Here is a 21518-nt window from a genome sequence, read left to right as displayed (position 1 = left end):
AATATACTCCTGACTCTGCATTTAGGAATTACTCCCAGGCCCGGAGAGATAGAACAGTGGCGTTTGCCTTGCAAGCAGCCGATCCAGGACCAAAGGTGGTTGGTTCGAATCCCAGTGTCCCATATGGTTCCCCGTGCCTGCCAGGAGCTATTTCTGAGCAGACAGCCAGGAGTAACCCCTGAGCACCGCCGGGTGTGGCCCAAAAACCAAAAAGAAAAAAAAAATAGGAATTACTCCCATTGGGCTAGATGGACCATATCAATCCTGGATCAGCTGTATATATAAAAAAGTGCCTTACCCTCTGTACTAAGAGTATATCATTCAGCCCCCTTCATTTAATAGATTTTTAAAATATGAAAATCAACATAAGTATCTTTATCATTGCAGTATGATATCCAGATGTCGGAAATCACTATGGGAAGATTATTTCCTCAAATAAAAACAATGGTTGTCTCATTTATATCTAAGAAGCTAACAGACTGAACTTGAGAAACACGTAGACTCTATAAATGAAAGAAAATAATACAGTCACATGTTAAACTAAGAACACCTATAAAATATTTCTACGTAAAAGAGAAATATTCAAATAAAATATACTAAGCTGGGGTGGCAAGAGCATGAATCATTTCCTTCAAAATAGCTATTAACATTTTATAATTTGATTTCTATTTTAAAAAGAAAAAAAGACAGCTCTAGAAAAACAGATTCCTGATTTTTAGACTCAACACCCTGAAAATCTCCTTATTCTTTCTCCCCGTATTATTCTGGCAATACTAACCCTCTTAGTAAATAATCAGAGATTGCTTACTAGAGATATAATACAAGTCAAGTGCTTGCCTTGCACTCAGCAAAACCCGATTTCAATTCCCAGCACTTCATCTGGTTCCCCTAAGCTGCACCAAAAATGGTCCCTGAACAGAGCCAGGAGTAAACCTGGAAGAATGCCAAAGGTGTCCTAAACCCAAAATAAAATTTAAAAACAACAACAGCAACAACAACAAACTACAACAATATAGTAAAAAGGCAGGTCTTTCGGGGTACTTTTTTTTAATGAAGAGCTAAGGATCACACCAGGGTTGTGGCCATAGCAGCTGTTTGTAAGACAAAAGTGCCTTACCCTCTTATACTAACTTTCTGGCAGGATCTTGAATTCTAGTTGCAAAGAGCTACAACCAGCAAACTAATCATAAGGTTTGACTTTTCCATTAAAGAAGAGAGTGAAGGAGCCAGAGAGAGAACACAGAGCATTCGCCTTGCACCCCTGAGTGCCACTGGTGTGGCCAAAAAAAAAAAAAAAGAAAAAGAAAAAGAGAAGAGAGTGGAATAGAAAGTGGAATGGAAAGCAGCCCAATGCACATATGTAATGCCAGCCACCTGCACATGATGTCTGCATGCAAATGTTTGCCTCACATCTCCCCTCTTGATTTTATTAACTCTGAGAAGCCTGTGCTCTCCCTTAAGCACTTTACTCTGTCTTTCTTTTTTTTTTTTTTTTTGGTTTTTGGGCCACACCCTGTGACGCTCAGGGGTTACTCCTGGCTATGCGCTCAGATGTTGCTCCTGGCTTCTTGGGGACCATATGGGATGCCGGGGGATCGAACCGCGGTCCGTCCTAGGCTAGCGCAGGCAAGGCAGGGCACCTTACCTCCAGCGCCACCTCCCTCGGCCCCCACCTCTGTCTTTCTTATCCTCTCGCTCCCTTTCCTCAGTCCCTCTGAATAAAGAAAGGCCTTCATATCAAACAAGAAAGAGAAGGGACAATGAGGAAAGCCCAACTTGACCTCAAGTTTACAATCTTTTCTGAGCTTCTATTTTGTCCACATCCATACAAGCTGAGAAACTAGGATGATTTCCAGAGTGAGTTTTAGAGATGGGTCAAAACCCCTAAGGTAGGGGCCGGAACGGTGGCACAAGCGAGTAGGGGCGAGGCAATATCCAGCAGCTCAAGGTTTACTTCTGGTTTTGCACTCAGGAATCATACCCTATGGTATGCTGGGAAATCAAAACCAGCTAGCAAGCAAAGCAAGCATCCTACCTTCTGTACTATTACTAAAGTCTCAAACTAATAGTCTCGGGAAAGGTAGTGAGAGGGATATGCAATAATATATCAGTAATAACATATGGGGCCAGGAATAATAGCACAGCGGGAGGGTGTTTGCCTTGCGCACAGTCAATCCCAGACAGACTTTAGCATCCCATATGGTGCCCCGAGCCTGCCAGGAGCGATTTCTGAGCATAGAGCCAGAAGTAACTCCTGAGCACCGCTGGGTGTGGCCCCAAATTCCCCCCCAAAAAAGGGGGCATCTTTTTTAAAATTATAAATTCCAAAGTCATAGTCTATTATAATCATATAAATATTCTACAAATCAATGAGAATGAAGGGTAAACTGAAACAATTATGGTAATAAGAAGGTCTTTTTTTATATAGAGGTCCCAAATTTATTTTATTTACCATCCCCCTTTTCAGGAAAAAAAAATTACTTAGTCCCAAGGCCTGGAAATCTATCCCCACAACTCCTTGATTCTAGGTCCTCAAGAGCGGGCCTTGGGCTTTCAAGGAAAGTGAAAGTGTTCTAAGGCATAGTTACATCTCAGCTCCATCTTCTCTTTATTTTTATTTTTTTATTTTTATTTTTTTAGTTTCTATATCATATCTAGCAGTGCTCAGGAGGAACTACTTGGTGCGCAGTGCTGGGAATCAAACCTGGGTCTCCTACATAATGTATGTTTCTCATCCCACTGATATGACACATCCAAGGCCAGAACTTACCTTCTTGAAATAAATAGAAAGCATTCCCCCCCCCCCAAATGTAGCCACAGTGGCCACCATCCCATGAATAATTCTAGTATTCCTCAGGGATACCACCCACTTTGGGAAACAATATTTTAATGCCTTCGAAAGCTATATTTAAGGCTTAGAACTTCAATGCAGGAGAGCTATGCTTCACATGAGGCCCCAAGTTTTTAATACCAGTAACCCCCAAACTTATATATAGTTTATATAATAATAGATACTCTACAAATTACTAACCACTCATGCTTTCTTTTTTTTTTTTTTTTTTTTTTGGTTTTTGGGCCACACCCTGTGACGCTCAGGGGTTACTCCTGGCTATGCGCTCAGAAGTTGCTCCTGCTTCTTGGGGGACCATATGGGACGCCGGGGGATCGAACGCTGTCCGTCCTAGGCTAGCGCAGGCAAAGGCAGGCACCTTACCTCCAGCGCCACCGCCCGGCCCCTACTCATGCTTTCTTTTGACATATGTAATGAAATGAAAAGGTAATATTTATGCATGGAGCCTTGCCTTTACCAATATTGTAAGCCCACAGTTCCTGACATAATTCTTTTAAAGAAAGGAAGATAAAAGATAATGAATGAGCTACCAAGGAGCAAAATCAGGCCATGTGTGTTTCAGGTGAGTGAAGGCACTCTACTTGACCTCTGAACAAAGTTACAAGTGCAGATTCCCAACCAACTCCCTGCCTGTCCAGGAGCCAGATAACAGAATATTTTATTGACTATGTTTATTTAACTCTCCAGCAAGTTAGAGAACCACATAATCTAGTAAAAGAAAAAAAAATTTTAAAAAGGGTGTGTGTGGGGCCAGAGCAATAGCACATGGTAGGGTGTTTTGCCTAGCGTACAAGCTGATCCTAAATGGACCCAGATTTGATTTCCAGCATCTCATAAGGTCCCCCGGAGCCTGCAGGAGTGATTTTTTTTTTTTGTTTGTTTTTGTTTTTGGGCCACAGCAGGTGACGCTCAGGGGTTACTCCTGACTCTGCACTCAGAAATTGCTCCTGACTTGAGGGACCATATGGGACGCCAAGGGGTCGAACCATGGTACGTCCCTAGGCTAGCACACACAGGCAGACCAGACGCCTTACCCCTTGTACCACTGTTCCAACCCTGGCAGGAGTAATTTCTAAGTGCAGAGCCGATAGTAACCCCTTGAGCACCACGCTGAGTGGCCCAAAAACCAAAAAAAAAAAAAAAAAAAAAGGCAAAAAAGTAACATAGACCAGGAAATTCTACACATTTCAGTGCTTCAGCTAAGCCATAATGTGACATAAATGGATAAAAATAGACTTACCTGTACTGCCGAGCTGTTTATAAAACCTGTACTCTAAATGAAGTTGTGGAGCACGTGATTTTATTGGTTCCTGAAATCCAAGAAGAGAAATTGTGATCAGATTTAGAGAAATAGTATTTTTCCATTCCTAGGTTTTCAGAGTAAACCATGGCTAAGATCATTTAATATTTTGGAAATGTTAAATATATTTTCTTACCACAATTTCTCTTTGAAAACACAGCTAAGAGAATACAAAGTTGAATTAAATATAGTCCCTTTTATGAATATATAAAAATAATCTGGATGATTCATTATCTAAAGGTTAGATCCCTCACACAAAGTACTTCACTAAAATGTATTCACCTAGAAAACCAAATGCCAAACGTATTTATTTTCCTACATTTTTTATATAAATTTTAGGTGATAACCTGCTTTATTAAATTTTAGAAATATTTGCTCAAAATTTCAAATAAAAATAATAAAAGCAGGCCAGACCGGTGGCAGCAAGGTGGGTAGGGGGGTCTGCCTTGCACGCCCTAGCCTAGGATGAACCGTAGTTTGGTCCCCCGGCATCCCATAGGTCTCCCAAGCCAGGAGAGATTTCTGTAGTGCATAGCCAGGAGTAACCCCTGAGTGTCACGGGGTGTGGCCCAAAAAGAAACCAAAAGAAAAAATTAAAAAGAGGGCTGGAGTGATAGTACAGTAGGTAGGACATTTATTTGCCTTTTCATGCCACTGACCCAGGTTTGATCCTGAGCATCCCAAATGGTCCCCCATGCACCACCAGGGGTAGTTCATTCATACAGAACCAGGAGTAAACCTCTGAGGCATTGCCAAGGCCTGACCCAAAAACCTAAATAAATAATAAATAAAAAGAAAATATCTGGTATTGTTAATTAAACTGGGATTGTGGCATGCAAGTTAAACATTTTCACTCCTATAGCAACTTGAGTATATATATTTATGCATGCTTGGCTTTTGGATCACACCTGGTAGTGCCCAAGGCTTATTCCTAGTGGCATTTAGGGGACCATATAGGGTGATGAGACTGGGGTGACCATGAGCAAGGCAGTGCATTAGCCACTATACTAACTCTCATCACAACTTACTTATTTATGACTTTAAATGGGAGTGTAAGGAGCACCATACACAGCGAGCCTGGCAGGAACAATTCTGAGCACAGAGCCAGGAGTAACCAACCCCTAAGTGCCGATGGATGTGGCCCAAAAACCAAAAATAAAATAAAAATTAAATTTAATTAAAAAAATATAAAGGGGGCCGGAGAGATAGCATGGAGATAAGGCATTTGCCTTGCATGCAGAAGGACAGTGGTTCGAATCCTGGCATCCCATATGGTCCCCTGAGCCTGCCAGGAGTGATTTCTGAGCACAGAGCAGGAGGAATCCCTGAACGCTGCCGGGTGTGACCCAAAAACCAAAGTAAATACATAAATACATAAATACATAAATAAATAAATAAATAAATAAATAAATAAATAAATAAATAAATAAATAAATAAATAAAAAGAAGGGACCGGCATGGGGCCCGGAGCCATGGCGCAAGGGGGTAAGGCATCTGCCTTGCGCATGCTAGCCTAGGACAAACCATAGTTCGATCCCCTGGCATCCCAAGCCCAGGAGCGATTTCTGAACACACAGCCAGGAGTAACCCCTGAGTGTCACCAAGTGTTGCTGGAGGGGAAAAAAAGATGGGGCCAGCATGAGAGCACAGCAGTACGGCATTTGTTTGCCTTGCATATGGCTGACACAGGACTGGCCTGGGTTTGATGCCTGGAATCCCATATGGTCATCCAAGCCAGGAACAACTTCTGAGCGCATAGCCAGGAGTAACCCCTGAGCATCTATAGGTGTGCCCCCCCAAAAGAAAACTAAAATTAAATAAATATAAGATACGTCTGCCAACCATTAGGATGGCTATTCTCAAAAACAGAGAAAATGACAAGTATTGTCAAGAATGTGGAGAAACTGGAATCCAAGTGACTGCTGGTGGGAATGTAAAATGGTACAGACACTAAGGCAAAGCAACTTCATAAATAAAGAATTATATGATCTAGCAATTCCACTTCAGTAGATACATCACAAAGAAATAAAAGGGAGAGTGGTGGTACCAGAGATAAGTATACATGCCTTGCACAAAACCAACCTGGTTTAATCCCTATGAATACTTATGATCTACCTGCACCACCAGGACTGATTCCTAAGCACAGAGCTAGAAGTGAGCCCTGAGCACAGTTGGGTGTAGCCTTGCTTGGGGGTAAGGAGTAGGGGTTAGGTCAGGGATGCTAGGGGTTGAACCCAGGTTCACCTGTGCAAGGCAAATATCCTTACCTGCTATATTATCATTCCAGCGCTACTAACTGGCTTTTTTCGTTTCGTTTTTTGTTTGTTTGTTTGTTTGTTTTGTTTTGGAGTCACACCGGTATTGCTCAGGGGTTATTCCTGGCTCTGCGCTCAGAAATCGTTCCTGGGAGCTGGAGCGGTGGCACAAGCAGTAGGGCACTTGCCTTGCACATGCTAACTTTGGATGAAGACAGACTGTGGTTCAATCCCCCGGCATCCCATATGGTTCCCAAGTCAGGAGCAATTTCTGAGCGCATAGCCAGGAGTAACCCCTGAGCGTCACTGGGTGTGGTCCAAAAAGCAAGAAGAAAAGAAAAGAGAAAAGGAAGGGAGGAAGGAAGGAAGGGAGAAAGGAAGGGAGGGAGGGAGGGAGGGAGGGAGGGAGGGAGGGAGGGAGGGAGGGAGGGAGGGAGGGAGGGAGGGAGGGAGAGAGAGAGAGAAGAGAAAGAAGAAGAAAGAAAGAAAGAAAGAAAGAAAGAAAGAAAGAAAGAAAGAAAGAAAGAAAGAAAGAAAGAAAGAAAGAAAGAAAGAAAGAAAGAAAGAAGAAAGAAAGAAAGAAGAAAGGAAAGAAAGAAAGAAAGAAAGAAAGAAAGAAAGTATGAAAGAAAAGAAAGAAAGAAAGAAAGAAAGAAAGAAAGAAAGAAAGAAAGAAAGAAAGAAAGAAAGAAAGAAAGAAAAAGAAACAAAGAAAAAGAAAGAATAGAAAGAAAGAGAAGAAACAAAGATAGAAAGAAAGAAAGAAAGAAAGGAAAGAAAGAAAGATCCATCTGGGTTTGGTGCATGCAAGGCGAACATCCTACCACTGTGCTATCACTCCGGTCCTAAAATGGCTATTTTTAAGAGCAGGGATGGCAGGACAGTATCCTTTTACATATAAGGTCTTGGGTTGATTCTTAGCATCACACATAGGCAAAGTAAGGTAACACAATGTCACTAGACAAAATGACTATTTTCAAATAACCAAAACAAGTCAACCATTTCTTATACATTCTTCCTACGAAGCAAATCCTTTAATCTCTCAGAATCAATTCTTGAGTTCCTTTTAAAAAGGTTCTTAATCATAAGCCACATTAAGTTTTCTGTATTTTTCTTTCTTTTTTTTGTTTTTTGTTTTTGGGTCACACCCGGCGGTGCTCAGAGGGTTACTCCTGGCTGTCTGCTCAGAAATAGCTCTGGCAGGCATGGGGACCCATATGGGACGCCGGGATTCGAACCAACCACCTTTGGTCCTGGATCGGCTGTTTGCAAGGCAAACACCACTGTGCTATCTCTCCGGGCCCTCTGTATTTTTCTTAAGATTAAGAATCCAGGGGGCGGGGCCGGGCGGTGGCACAAGAGGTAAGGTGCCTGCCTTGCCTGCGCTAGCCTTGGACGGACCGTGGTTCGATCCCCCCGGTGTCCCATATGGTCCCCCAAGCCAGGAGCGACTTCTGAGCGCATAGCCAGGAGTAACCCTCTGAGCGTTACTGGGTGTAGCCCAAAAAAAAACAAAAAAAACAAAAACAAAAAAAAAAAGAATCCAGGGGGCCGGAGAGACAGCACGGAGGTAGGGCATTTGCCTTGCATGCATAAGGACAGTGGTTCGAATCCCAGCATCTCATATGGTCCCCATGCCTGCCAGGAGCAATTTCTGAGCTGAATGTAGAGCCAGGTGTGACCCAAAAACCAAAAAAAAAAAAAAAAAAAGAATCCAGGGGCCAGAGCAATAGCACAGCAGTAGGGGCGTTTGCCTTGCACACAGCTGACCCAGGACGGACCTGGGTTCAATCCTCGGCATCCAATATGGTCCCCCCAAGCCAGGAGTGATTTCTGAACACATAGCCAGGAGTAACCTGAGTGTCACCGTGTGTGGCCCAAAAACAAAGCAAAACAAAACAAAAGATTAAGAATCCATAAATCAGGCCAGGAGAGAAGAGTACATCATATAAAGTTACTACCTTGAGCAATCCCACTTGCCATTTACAGTTATGACTACTATTTATGTCTCTACTGATGTCTGTGTCACTCATGCCTGTCAGTGACTTGGAAAAAGCATACAGCAGTCTGGAGAAGGCTTCTTTCCAAAGTGGTAGGGAATGGCAAGAAATGACCACTAGGTTTGGAAAACGAAGGACAAGAAATACAGACTGTCATACAGGAGGTGTGGTCAAACATTTAAGATTTGATAAATAGTCACTATACCTCATCACCTCCAAAATGCCCATTACTAACCTCCACCAATATCTCCTGTTCATCCATCATGCCCCTATTTGATAATTTTTACTTTGGTAGTCCAAGGTCAAGGATTTCCTATCAGTTGATACTACCCACTCTTTCTTTTTCTTTTTTTTTTTTTTTTTTTTTTTGGTTTTTGGGCCACACCCATTTGACGCTCAGGGGTTACTCCTGGCTATGCGCTCAGAAGTCGCTCCTGGCTTGGGGGACCATATGGGACGCCGGGGGATCGAACCGCGGTCTGTCCTAGGCTAGCGCAGGCAAGGCAGGCACCTTACCTCTAGCGCCACCGCCCGGCCCCTCTTTTTGTTTTTCTTTTTTTTTTTTTTTTTTTTTTTTTGGTTTTTGGGTTACACCCGGCGGTGCTCAGGGGTTACTCCTGGCTGTCTGCTCAGAAATAGCTCCTGGCAGGCACGGGGGACCATATGGGACACCGGGATTCGAACCAACCACCTTTGGTCCTGGATCGGCTGCTTACAAGGCAAACACCACTGTGCTATCTCTCCGGGCCCCTCTTTTTGTTTTTCTATGTATCACAGATAAGTAAAATTAGACAATATTTGTCCTTTCCTCAAATTTCAAATGATACCCTCCAGTTCCTTCCCAAGTTGCAGCAAGGTAAAAGATTACATCTTCTCTGACAACTGCATAGTACTGCATTGCGTACATATGTCATAGCTCCTTACCTATTAATCTATCATTGAATATTTGAGCTGTTAGAATATTTCACATTCTTGTTTTTTGTTTTGGGGTGTTTTTTTTTTTTGGAGGGGGCACATCTGATAGCATTCAGCAGACTGTATGGGATGCTGAAGATCGAACCCAGGTGAGTTTGAGGTCGGCTGCATGCAAGGCAAACACCCTACCCACTGTGCTATCACTCTGGCCCATATTTTACATACTTTAAGTACAAAACAAAATGATTTAGGACAATAGGCCCATCTTCAAATGTAAACTTTCAAACTTCATGCTGGAATCCTTTAAGGGAAAAAAGAAGTCAATCTGATCTCGAAAAACTACCGTGTAAGATTTTAAATAAGCATGGAGTCAGAGATATGAGATGTGTGATTCCCTTGCACACAGCCAGCCTGTCTTTGGCCCCTGCCATCCTACTGGGTCTCCTGAGAACCACCAAGAGTGATTCCTGAGTGCACAGTCAGTAATAACCCTGAGCACCATTGAGTAGGGCCCAAAAACAAGAAACAAAAATGGCCTCTTGAGAGTTATAATGCTAAAAGTATATAGACACATAATATAAATTCAGACATTAGGGGGTTTTAATCACCAAGTCAAAAATTATATTGTCCATCATCCCCTTTAGCATGTAGTTGTAGCCTGCTCTGCTAATAGAGAACTGTAAATATTTTTCTGGGAAACACTATGACTAGAGGACACTGTAACACACCTTATAATTTGGGAAAGATAGCAAGATTAGCGGCACAGGAAGGTAATTTTTACTTTTATTTTGGAAAGCCTTATCTGGCAGAGCTCAGAGGTTATACTTAGCTGTATGTTTGGCATCCTAAATGAAAAGAATGGAGAAACAGCCTGCTGAACTACCTTTTCTGCCTTTTTTTTCTGGAGCTCTACATAGTTAGGAGCTACTCCCAGCTCAGTGGCTTCATGATTACTTCCAAGACTTTTTCAGGAACTGCATGTTGTCAGGGCCAGAACCTGGGCTTTCTACATGAAAAAGCACGAACTCCAATCCATTGAATTTCCTCTCTGGCCCTTGTTATTTTTGGAGGGGCTTTTGGGCTACATCCAGTGGCAGTCAGGGATTACTCCTGACTCTGTGCTCAGAAATTATTCCTGGTCAGGCACAAGGAATCATATGAAATGCCTGGGATTAAACCCAGGCCAGTAGAGTGGAAAGCAAATGCACACCTACTGTGCTATCACTCCAGCCCCCTCTGGGCTTTGTTTTATAAGACAGGCAATCTCTGAAAGCAGCCAATAAATCGCATTGATATATAGAAGACTTCAAAATATTTTGTTTAGATTGTATGGTTCTTCTTTTAAAGCTTCCAAGAGGGTCTGAGTACATGTAGCTCATTGGAGAGAGCACATAACTTACATGTATGAATCTCTAGGTTAAATCCCCAGCACAATTCAACCCCTTATTCTCCTTAACCACCAGAAAAAGATTCCCCCAGATAAGAGACTACAATGAATATCCATAGTAAAATGAGAACAGTAGCAGTAGAATGTCCCAGCATTTCAGTGTAAGATAATGATTACATTTCCATCAAGGGTTGATTATTTCTCAGAACCAGCCTACTCTGCAACATTTGTGCCTGCCAGAAATCCTAAGTCGACAGCAGATGGCTACCTTGTGGGAGGATAATTCCTCCAGCAAATTTTGCTATTTCAATGAAAAGAGCTCAATTACTGCCTTCATCTCCCACTGAGAAAACAGCCCAACAAGAGATGAGATCCATAGACAAGACTGTTATCCAATAAAATGCTTTTAAGATTTATTTGAAAAAGGAATGAGATACTGAGATACCATACTAAATGATATGAAGTCTATTTTTAGCTTTAACTATTGCTCTTACAATGTAAAATAAAAGTTTGATAAAATCTATAATATGTATGGGGGCCAGACCAATAGCACAGCAGGTAGGGCATTTAACTTGCATGTGGTAGACCCAGGTTTGATCCTCAGCACTCCATATGGTCTCCCAAGCCTGTCAGAAGGGATCCCTGAGTGCAGAGTCAGGAATAAGCTCTGAGCACCAACAGGTGTGGCCCCCAAAATCAAACAAAAATTTACAGTCAAAGTCATGCCAACAACATTATGTAACCTGGTTTATACAGGTTAACAAGTATGACCTTGAAAGGTAATATATAAATCAAAAGCTCAAAAATGCACACCCCATTTAGAACTAGAAAGATAGAATAGGATAGCAAGTAAGGAGGGCATTTGCCTTGCACACAGTCAACCCAAATTCAATCTCTGGCATCACATATAATCCCCAGAGCACTACCAGGACTGATCCCTGAACACAGAAACCAGGAGTAAGTCTAGAGCACAGCCTGTATGCCCAGAAAAAAACAAACAAAACCCCCTACACCATTAAAACACAGAACAGACCATGTCAGGGAAAAGTTTCCTCAAAAGACAACCAGAAACCAATATATATCACAACTCAGTCTATCCTGAACCTGATCAGTTTAAACACCAGCGTTTTATTGATGCTTCTATAATTATCCTTGGTGCAAGGGCCAAACCCTGCAGTGCAAGGAGCAAGGAATCACCAGCATCAAATCTGAAGGTGATTAGGGGCATATACAGTGCTGGCTTCAAATCCAACACCTTGAACACCGAGAAAGCATATGGTCTACCACTGAGTTATATTCCCAGTCCCACAATGCATATTGTTAAATTGGGTGGCCTAAAATCCATGAAACAGGGAGGGGGAGGGGAACACTTCTCTCACAACCTCAGCAAAGCTGAGCTATCACACTAACCTAAAAGGGGTCAGTGTAAATCACTGATCAAAATAGGCCACAGGAGGGAATAGGGAAGGACTTTGGGGTATTCAAGTCTCTTGAACTCCAGTCAGCTCCATAACTATGAAGGAAGATCCAGGTGGTGGTCTCAAACAAAATACTGCTACTGGACTCTGAATTCTTTCCTTTCAGGTCCCACCAACCCACCCACCCCACCATGAACTGATCCTGAGTAGTTGGCCTTCAGACCATAGAAAAGTTGCAATAATAGCCATAGACTGCAAAAACCTGTCCACAACTCTCTTGCATGGCAGTCTTGCTGCAGGCTGCCAAGCAAGAAGGACAAGACAAATTCACCCAGACCCAGTGACATCTTTTACAGAGCAAAGAAGAATTACAAATCACTGTGATCAGACATCTTGGTTATTTTAACAGGGTAGATAGAGATATTCCCATAGTTTCAGGGAAAATCCACTACAAGACTTTGGACACTAGCTTACACAGACAGATTCACAAAGCTGTCTACAGATGGGTGCTGCAATTAGACACTGGATCTCAGTGATAAAATAAACTTCTCAAGGAAATGTTGGGGCCCATACCAAGTAGGTCTGATTCGAAAGCAGCTCACCAATGGGAGCAAGTTACCTTGGACTGGGCATTAGAGAAGGCAACAGGGACTACTGAGAATTCATAGAATGGATCTTATCACAAGAAGAGAGGAAATAATGAAGGATGTCTGGATTACCTCCACCCAAAGCAGTGACTGTAAGGAACCCCAAGATTAAGAAAGGCTTGTTTACTCCTAACTTGCTATGGTATTTTACATGTTTTGAATACTGAATGTTTTATGTATATTTTTTAAACAATCTTTTAAAAAGATTGTAATTTGATGCTCTGCATTCAGGAATCATCACTGCTAGACTCAGGAAGTAGTACTCTGAAAACTAAATTTCAGTTGGCCACGTGCAAGGCATGCAGTCTATCTGCTCCAAAAACTCTTAAGGTATTTAAACTTCTATGTCCACTGCAGCATTATTCAGAATAGGTAAAATATAGAAACAACCCAACTGTCCAAGATGACTAAATAAAGAAACTATGGTATACAATACTACTTAGCTTTTTTGTTTTGTTTTGTTTTGGGGCCACACCCAGCGATGCTCAGGGGTTACTCCTGGCTGTCTGCTCAGAAATAGCTCCTGGCAGGTACGGGGGACCATATGGGACACCGGGATTCGAACCAACCACCTTTGCTCCTGGATCGGCTGCTTGCAAGGCAAATGCCGCTGTGCTATCTCTCCAGGCCCCACAATACTACTTAGCTTTAAGAAAAGATGAATCATGAAATTTGCTACAACATGGATGGATCTAAAGTGAAGTACACAATACTACTTAACTTAAAGAAAAGATGAGGGGCCGAAGCAGTGGCGCAAGCAGTAGGGCATTTGCCTTGCATGCACTAACCTAGGACGGACTGCGGTTCAATTCCCCGGAGACCCATATGGTCTCCCAAGTCTGGAATGATTTTTGAGCGCATAGCCAGGAGTAACCCGAGTGTCACCAAGTGTGGCCAAAAAGGGGAGGGGAGGGGAGGGGAGGAGATGGTGTCAGTTCAAAGGCTTAGATACAGTGCAAGGGCTGGAGAGATAGCATGGAGGTACAGCATTTGCCTTGCATGCAGAAGTACGGTGGTTCAAATTCTGGCATCCCATATGGTCCCCCAAGCCTGCCAGGAGCGATTTCTGAGTGTAGAGCCAGGAGTAACTCCTGAGCGCTGCCGGATGTGACTCAAAAAAAAAAAAAAAGATATAGTGCATGATTTGTATGCAAGGGTTCTCATCTAGGCTCTGTAAAATTTTAATGATTTTTATCAAAATAAGACTGTCAAAACTAGAAATTCGTCTCCCTGCAACTTTATCTTTCAGCTCTTTTTTATTATCCAGTTTTTACTTCATTTTATTTTTATTTTGTTTTGATTTGGAGCCATACCTGGCTCCTGGCTCTGTACTCAGGAATTACACCAGGCAGTGCTCAGGGGACTATATGGGATGCTGATGACTAAATCCAGGTAAGCCACATGCAAGGTAAGTGCCCTATCCACTGTATAATATCTAATATCTAATACCTAATTCTTTTTTTTTTCTTGGTTTCTGGGTCACACTCAGCAGGGCTCAGGGGTTACCCCTGGCTCTGCGCTCAGAAATCGCTCCTTGCAGGCTCCTTGTAGGATGCCAGGGATCAAACTGGGTCCATCCTGGATCGGCCACGTGCAAGGCAAACGTCCTACTAGTGGCTATCTCTCCGGCCCAAAAATTCATTTCTTAAATATACATAGCATTAGTGATTTGTCTTCATAAAATTATAGAAGAAAATTTACTATTTGGGATCAGTTATAAGAGGTACAAACAATATATTTTTGTAAATGCTTACAATTCCTGTAAAAAGATATGTGAAAGGTGAGAGCACCAAAACATAATGACTTCAAATAGAGAGTCTACTCACCAGTTTGATAGCTACATATTCATTGGTGTAGAGATTTTTACCTAGGGGAAAGCAGAATGTATATGTTTTAGTGACATTTATTCTGGAGAAGGGAAAGAAATAAAGCTTCTAGGGTCAGCCCCAATGCTGTTATATATATATTTCTTTTTATTCTACATCAACTCAATATATATATATATATATATTTCTTTTTTATCCCCTCCCCCATATAAACATTTCTCAATAAATGAAACTTCAGCAAAGACAATGAGACCCAACATGAAGAACGCAACTTGTGGACAAGAGAGATAGTACAGGGATATAAAGCTTGCCTTGCATGTGACCAACTCTGGTTCAATTTCCAGAACCACTTATGTCCCCCACCCGCAAAGTACTCTTAGGAGTGTGATCCCTGAGCACAGTACCACATGAGCCCTCCTCCTCCTCAAAGGGGGGGGGGTACACAAAAAACGACAATGAGAATTTGAGCTAATTTAGGTATGAAAAACCTTAGAAAAAGGAAAAAAGACAACACATTCCCTCTTACATATTAGAGGTACACTGCTGGAAAGAGCTATGCACACTTTAACTGTACATATCAAAACTATCAGCAAAACCATAAACAAAAGCACTCTTACAGGAGTCAGAGATAACATAGCTGGTAGAGCATTTGCTTTGCACACTACTGAACTGGTTCCATCCCAATCATCTCATACCCCCAAACACTACAGGAAGCTGAGCTTCCTGAGCTCAGAGTAACTCCTGAGCACTGGTGGGTGTGGCCCCAAAACAAAACAACAAAATAGCATTGTTTGGTTTTTTTCTCAATATATATTTTTAATAATTTTATTGTGACCAAGTGAATTACAAGTCTTTCACAGTAATATTTAAAGTACATAGTGACATTGAATCAAGGGTATTCCCACCACCAGTGTTGTCCTCCCTCCAAACCTGCTCCCGGCGTCCCCCTCCCCACCCCCAGACTGCTAGTATAAATCAAGTGGAAGAGAGGCAACACAAAATCTCAACTATGCATTATACCATAAAGAAACCAGCAACTAGAGGTAAGGTGTCTGCCTTGCAAGCGCTAGCATAGGACGGACCACAGTTCAATCCCCCGGCGTCCCATATGATCCCCCTAAGCCAGGGGCAATTTCTTTTTTTTTTTTTTTTTTTTTTTTTTTGGTTTTTGGGCCACACCCTGTGACGCTCAGGGGTTACTCCTGGCTATGCGCTCAGAAGTTGCTCCTGGCTTCTTGGGGGACCATATGGGACGCCGGGGGATCGAACCGCGGTCCATCCTAGGCTAGCGCAGGCAAGGCAGGCACCTTACCTCCAGCGCCACCGCCCGGCCCCGCCAGGGGCAATTTCTGAGCGCATAGCCAGGAGTAACTCCTGAGCGTCAAACGGGTGTGGCCCAAAAACAAAAACAAAAAAAAAGAAACCAGCAACAATGGAAACAGAGGTTTAGAGTGAACAGGTATGTAATCAGCCTCTATAATAAAGGTCTTTTATAAAGGTCTATAATAATGTCTTTTTTTTGGGGGGGGGGGGTTCGGGCCACATCTGTTTGATGCTCAGGGGTTACTCCTGGCTAAGCACTTCAGAAATTGCCCCTGGCTTGGGGGGACCATATGGACGCTGGGGGATCGAACCGGGGTCCTTCCTTGGCTAGCGCTTGCAAGGCAGACACCTTACCTCTAGCACCACCTCGCCGGCCCCTATAATAATGTCTTAAGGTATTTACAGAACCAGGTGAAGAATAGGATGAGAAGGCAGAGACTCTAGCTGCAGTGATTACTAACAATATGTTTTAATGCCTTAATTTACCAAGTATAAAATAACCCTTCAGCTTCTTTTTTTTTTTTTTTTTTTTTTTTTTTTTTTGGTTTTTGGGCCACACCCGTTTGACGCTCAGGGGTTACTCCTGGCTATGTGCTCAGAAATCGCCCCTGGCTTGGGGGGACCATATGGGACGCCGGGGGATCGAACCGCGGTCCTTCCTTGGCTAGCGCTTGCAAGGCAGACACCTTACCTCCAGCGCCACCTACCCGGCCCCTACCCTTCAGCTTCTTTGTCCACAGTGGTCCTTGGATACAAAGGGTGGACACCCTAATTTTACACCTCGGTGCTCAGTCATACTAGATACCATATACTATGTTCATTATGATAATGTCTCAATAAAATAATGTACCCATTTCCTTTTGTTTATGTCTTCTAGTAGGATCTAAATCATGTGATCATTCAGACCATGAAAAGTCAGGGGCACACCACAGACTTATGTTATAGGTCCTACTCATCGAATATGGTTTTTGCAAATTACCATTTTCTACACACACACACACATACACACACACACCTCTACTTCTTCTTTCCTTCTCCCCTTCTTTTTTTTTCTTCGCCGTCCCCTCCCTTCCCCTTTCTATTTATTCTACATCAACTCAATCTAGGTTAAATAAAACCCATCAGTTGGTTTCTCTTTAAAAAAGGAACCACGATACCTAAGATGCAATGGACATTACTACATAGGATAGCCACCTCTTATAGTCCTCACTACCACATTGCTTAGTACTCTAGATGTGAAAAGTAGGCCACTATCTAACCATGAAACCTTCATTTAGCAATGCCCACCCTCATCAGTGATAAATTGCCTAGAAATTGGAAAGCTTTCCCCAACTCTGACGTAACGGCAATTTTTTTTAATTTTAACTTATTTCTACTGTATTTACTCATTTTTCTTTTATCTTTTGTTCTTCCTTTCTCACCTAATCTATATCTAAACTATCTTTACTTAATTCCTTTTTTTTTTTTTTTTTTTTTTTTTTTTTTTGGTTTTTGGGCCACAACCAGCAGTGCTCAGGGGTTACTCCTGGCTATCTGCTCAGAAATAGCTCCTGGCAGGCACGGAGGACCATATGGGACACCTTTGGTCCTGGTCCTGGATCGGCTGCTTGCAAGGCAAACACCGCTGTGATATCTCTCCGGGCCCTTAATTTTTTTGTTTTGTTTTGGGTCACACTCGGCAGCGCTCATGGGTTACTCCACGCTCAGAAATTGCCCCTGGCAGGCTCGGGGGACCATATGGGATGCCAGGATTCGAACCACCGTACCTCTGCATGGAAGGCAAACGCCTTACCTCCATGCTATCTCACTGGCCAATTCCATTATTTTTTAAGAGCTCAGACCCATCTTATAAGGGTCAGGCCTCTAACAACAACTTAAGAATAGATCACTAACATCTGTATTTATGCAGGCATGAATTTATAGACAGTGGACTTTCCTCTAAGTGCCAAACTTAAATTGTAAACAATTCATGCCTAAAGTGTATATAGCCCCTCCTATATACTACCCCTCCTCCCACTTTCAGAAATCCTTCTTTCTTTTCACCACCCCACAACATTATGATCCGAAATTCCTCCTCATTTAACCTTCTTCACCCTCAGTTCTTAACTCATTAGATACTGAGACCAATGTCCTGCCCCAAAAAGCCATAACCCAGCTCCCAAAGCAAAAGGACACCTTCTCAACCCCACATCTCGTGCCCCAGCAAGAAACTACAACTAACATTCCTGCTGACTCATGCTGCGTGGCCCTTTTTCTCACACATACCCCAAAAGTGAACTGTTGCATGATACCAGATTCAGCTCCAGAAGGACCCCCAGCGCAAGGACTCTACCTGATCCCCTTCTGCTGCAAATCATTTATCAGATTCAACAAGACCAGGGTGTGTGAAGAAAATGTAATGTCCTGTAAATGTAAATGTAAAATGTAAATGTCCTGGATTACACCCCACACAAGAATACCTCAAAAGACAACGGGGAAGGGGTCCAGAGAGATAGCACAGTGGTAGGGCATTTGCCTTAGATGCAGAAGGAGGGTAGTTCAAATCCCAGCATCCCATATGGTTCCCCGAGCCTGCCAGGAGCGATTTCTAAGTGTGGAGCGAGGAGTAACCCCTGAGTGCTGCCGGGTGTAACCCAAAAAACAAAAAAACAAAACAAAACAAAAAAAAGACAACGAGGAAGCCTGTTTCTTTTATTTCCCTTATATGTTAATACCTCTGAGTCTGCTTACTCCCAAATGTAAGGTAGCCTCTTACATTATTTTTCTCCAATTATAATTTACCTTTATTTATTTATTTATTCTATTATATGTATGTGTATATATATATTCTTTTTCTCTTTACCTGTTTTGGTTCTGCTTAGTACGAAAACCTACAAGAAAAAGTCTGGCCTGGGATAAAAGCTCAGGTCAAAACCAGGGCACAGGGGCCAGGCGGTGGCGCTAGAGGTAAGGTGCCTGCCTTGCCTGCGCTAGCCATGGACGGACCGCGGTTCGATCCCCCGGCGTCCCATATGGTCCCCCAAGCCAGGAGTGACTCTGAGCGCATAGTCAGGAGTAACCCCTGAGCATCACCGGGTGTGGCCCAAAAAAACAAAAAACAAAACAAAAGCAAACAAAACCAAGGCACAGAGATTGTGGTGTCTGACATTCTTAACCCTAAATGCACCAGCAATATAACATGGCACCATTCCTTTTTGCAAAGGCATACTAATAAAAGGGGAAATCTTATGTATAGAAACAAGCTCTTATCTACTAGGGATAAAAACCCATACATTTTACAATACAGGGGTGCCTCCCATCCCAAACATGTGTCATGTGGACCCAACTTAAACTCTGTGTGATCAGACAGCGCCGTACATCCAGAGCCCTAGAGCGCAGACATAGAAGGGACACAGTTCCCTGCAACAGCACCAAGAACCAAATTACTGCTGGGAAATTCCTAATACCGCTCTAGCACCAACTTGCACCAGTTTTGATATGACATTCTGACAGCGAGGAAACGGCAACAACTTGATTTAAAAGTAGGTTGTCCTATCTAATCACCTAACGGTAAAATGAAATCAGAAGACACGTCATCCTTTGATTTGTTCAAAAACTAAGATCACTAACTACAGAAGACTGACCTTGACAACCATAACTGGGCAGAACTTATCCTGGGACCAATAAGAAAGACCCTAGCCTAGGCTTCGGCCTAGGATTTGTACAATAACGAAGATCTCTAAATCCAGAGGTCTGACTTTGATAACTGTGACAGGGCAGATCTTCTGGAAACATAATGAAGGACTCTATCCTAGACTTGTCCTAGGATCTATGCAAAACCAAGACCACCAATTATAGAAGACTGATTACAATGACAGTGATGGAACAGAACTGCTAGAACCATAAAGAAAGACACTATCCTAGGCTTCATCCTATGACTTGTGCAAAATAGCACACTTATCAGCACTGGCAGGGATGTGGAGAGAAAGGAACTCATATTCACTTCTGGTGGGAATGCCATCTAGTTCAGCCTTTATGGAAAACAATATGGAGATTCCTCAAAAAACTGAAAATTGAGCTCCTATTTGATCCAACTATTCCACTCCTAGGGATATACCCTAGGAATACAAAAATACAATACAAAAATTCCTTCCTCACACCTATATTCATTTCAGCATTATTTACAATAGCCAGAGTCTGGAAACAACCAAGATGCCCTTCAACAGATGAAGAGCTAAAGAAACTATGGTACATATACATAATGGAATATTATGCAGCAGTCAGGAAAGGTGAAGTCATGAAATTTTCCTATACATGGATGTACATGAAATCTATTGTGCTGAGTGAAATAAGTCAGAGGGAGATAGACACAGAAGAGTATCACTCCTCGATGGGTTTTAAGAAAAATTAAAGGCATTACTGTAATAAGGCCCAGAGACCATAGAGTTAAGGGCTGGGAGGGCCGGAAGGACTGGCTCACAATTTGAAGCTCACCACAAAGAGTGGTGAAGGCTGTTAAGGAAATAACTACACAACAACTAGCACGACAATGTTAAAGAATGAGAGAAGTAGAATGCCTGTCGCAATACAGGCAGGGGCACGGGAAGGGGGGGCATTGGTGGTGGGAACGTTGCTCTGGTGAAAGGGGAGTATTCAGTTTATGACTGAAACCCAACTATGAACATATTTGTAATCATGGTGCTTAAATAAAGATTTATATTAAAAAATAGCACACTAGGGGCCGGGAAGGTGGCGCTAGAGGTAAGGTGTCTGCCTTGCAAGTGCTGGCGTAGAACAGACTGTGGTTCGATCCCCCGGTGTCCCATATGGTCCCCCCAAGCCAGGAGCGATTTCTGAGCGCATAGCCAGGAGTAACCCCTGAGCGTCACCGGGTGTGGCCCAAAAACAAACAAAAAAAAAATAGCACACTTATAAACATGTGACCAAAACTATAAATTTTTTTTTTAAAAAGCAGAGGGTAAAGGAATATATAGTACCCAAGAAAAATAAAATCACAGACTCTGACCACATAACTGACCACAGAAGTGGGAGGAATGGGTTGATAGAAATCTGGGCACTTTTGTAGAGGTGTGGTAGTTGTACCCCTAACGCATATAAACATTTGTATACTAAGATGCCCTTAAAGAAACAAACTGGAAAAACAGGCAGGCAATGAAATTTTACAAATCCAAATTGACATTAAAAAAAAAAGAACAAGACAGGCAGAAAGATAATACAGGAATGAAAGTGCTTGATTGGCACATGGCCCACTCTTGGCTCAAACCCTGGCACTGCATATGCTCCTGGCCGTTTGCGGCCCTCCGTACAACATTTTGTGACCCTGCCCTAGAGAAATCTTTTTTGTTTTGTTTTGTTTTGTTTTAGTTGTTTGGGTCACACCCCGCAATGTTCAAGGCTTACTACTGACTTTGCACTCCAAGATCACCCCGATTTTGCCTCCTGTGGCCCCCAGCTAAATTGAGTTTGAGACCCCTGCTTTAGACTATTTTTCCCTCAATAATATCTTGTTTTCTATATAAGATATAATAAAGACTAGATTATAAATCAGATTATAAACAATCCTAAATGCAAATATAAAGTTCTGGGGGCTAGAGAG

At 42.5% G+C, this 21518-nt stretch overlaps 1 protein-coding gene across 1 annotated transcript in view; it reads right to left on the bottom strand.

Annotated features, from left to right (window-relative positions):
- Positions 1 to 21518, bottom strand: part of CSNK1G1 (casein kinase 1 gamma 1) — a 142156-nt gene that overhangs the window by 91801 nt on the left and 28837 nt on the right. The window contains exons 2-3 of the mRNA XM_049777951.1: positions 14600 to 14640; positions 4092 to 4161 (exon numbers count right to left, since the gene is read on the bottom strand). Coding sequence (XP_049633908.1) covers positions 4092 to 4161; positions 14600 to 14640 — 111 coding nt within the window. The remainder of the gene's footprint in view (positions 1 to 4091; positions 4162 to 14599; positions 14641 to 21518) is intronic.

This window comes from Suncus etruscus, chromosome 1 (genome assembly GCF_024139225.1).
Source record: "Suncus etruscus isolate mSunEtr1 chromosome 1, mSunEtr1.pri.cur, whole genome shotgun sequence".
Classification (NCBI taxonomy): domain Eukaryota; kingdom Metazoa; phylum Chordata; class Mammalia; order Eulipotyphla; family Soricidae; genus Suncus; species Suncus etruscus.
Note: the sequence above shows the minus strand (reverse complement) of the source record. Positions and strands in the feature narration are given on the sequence as shown.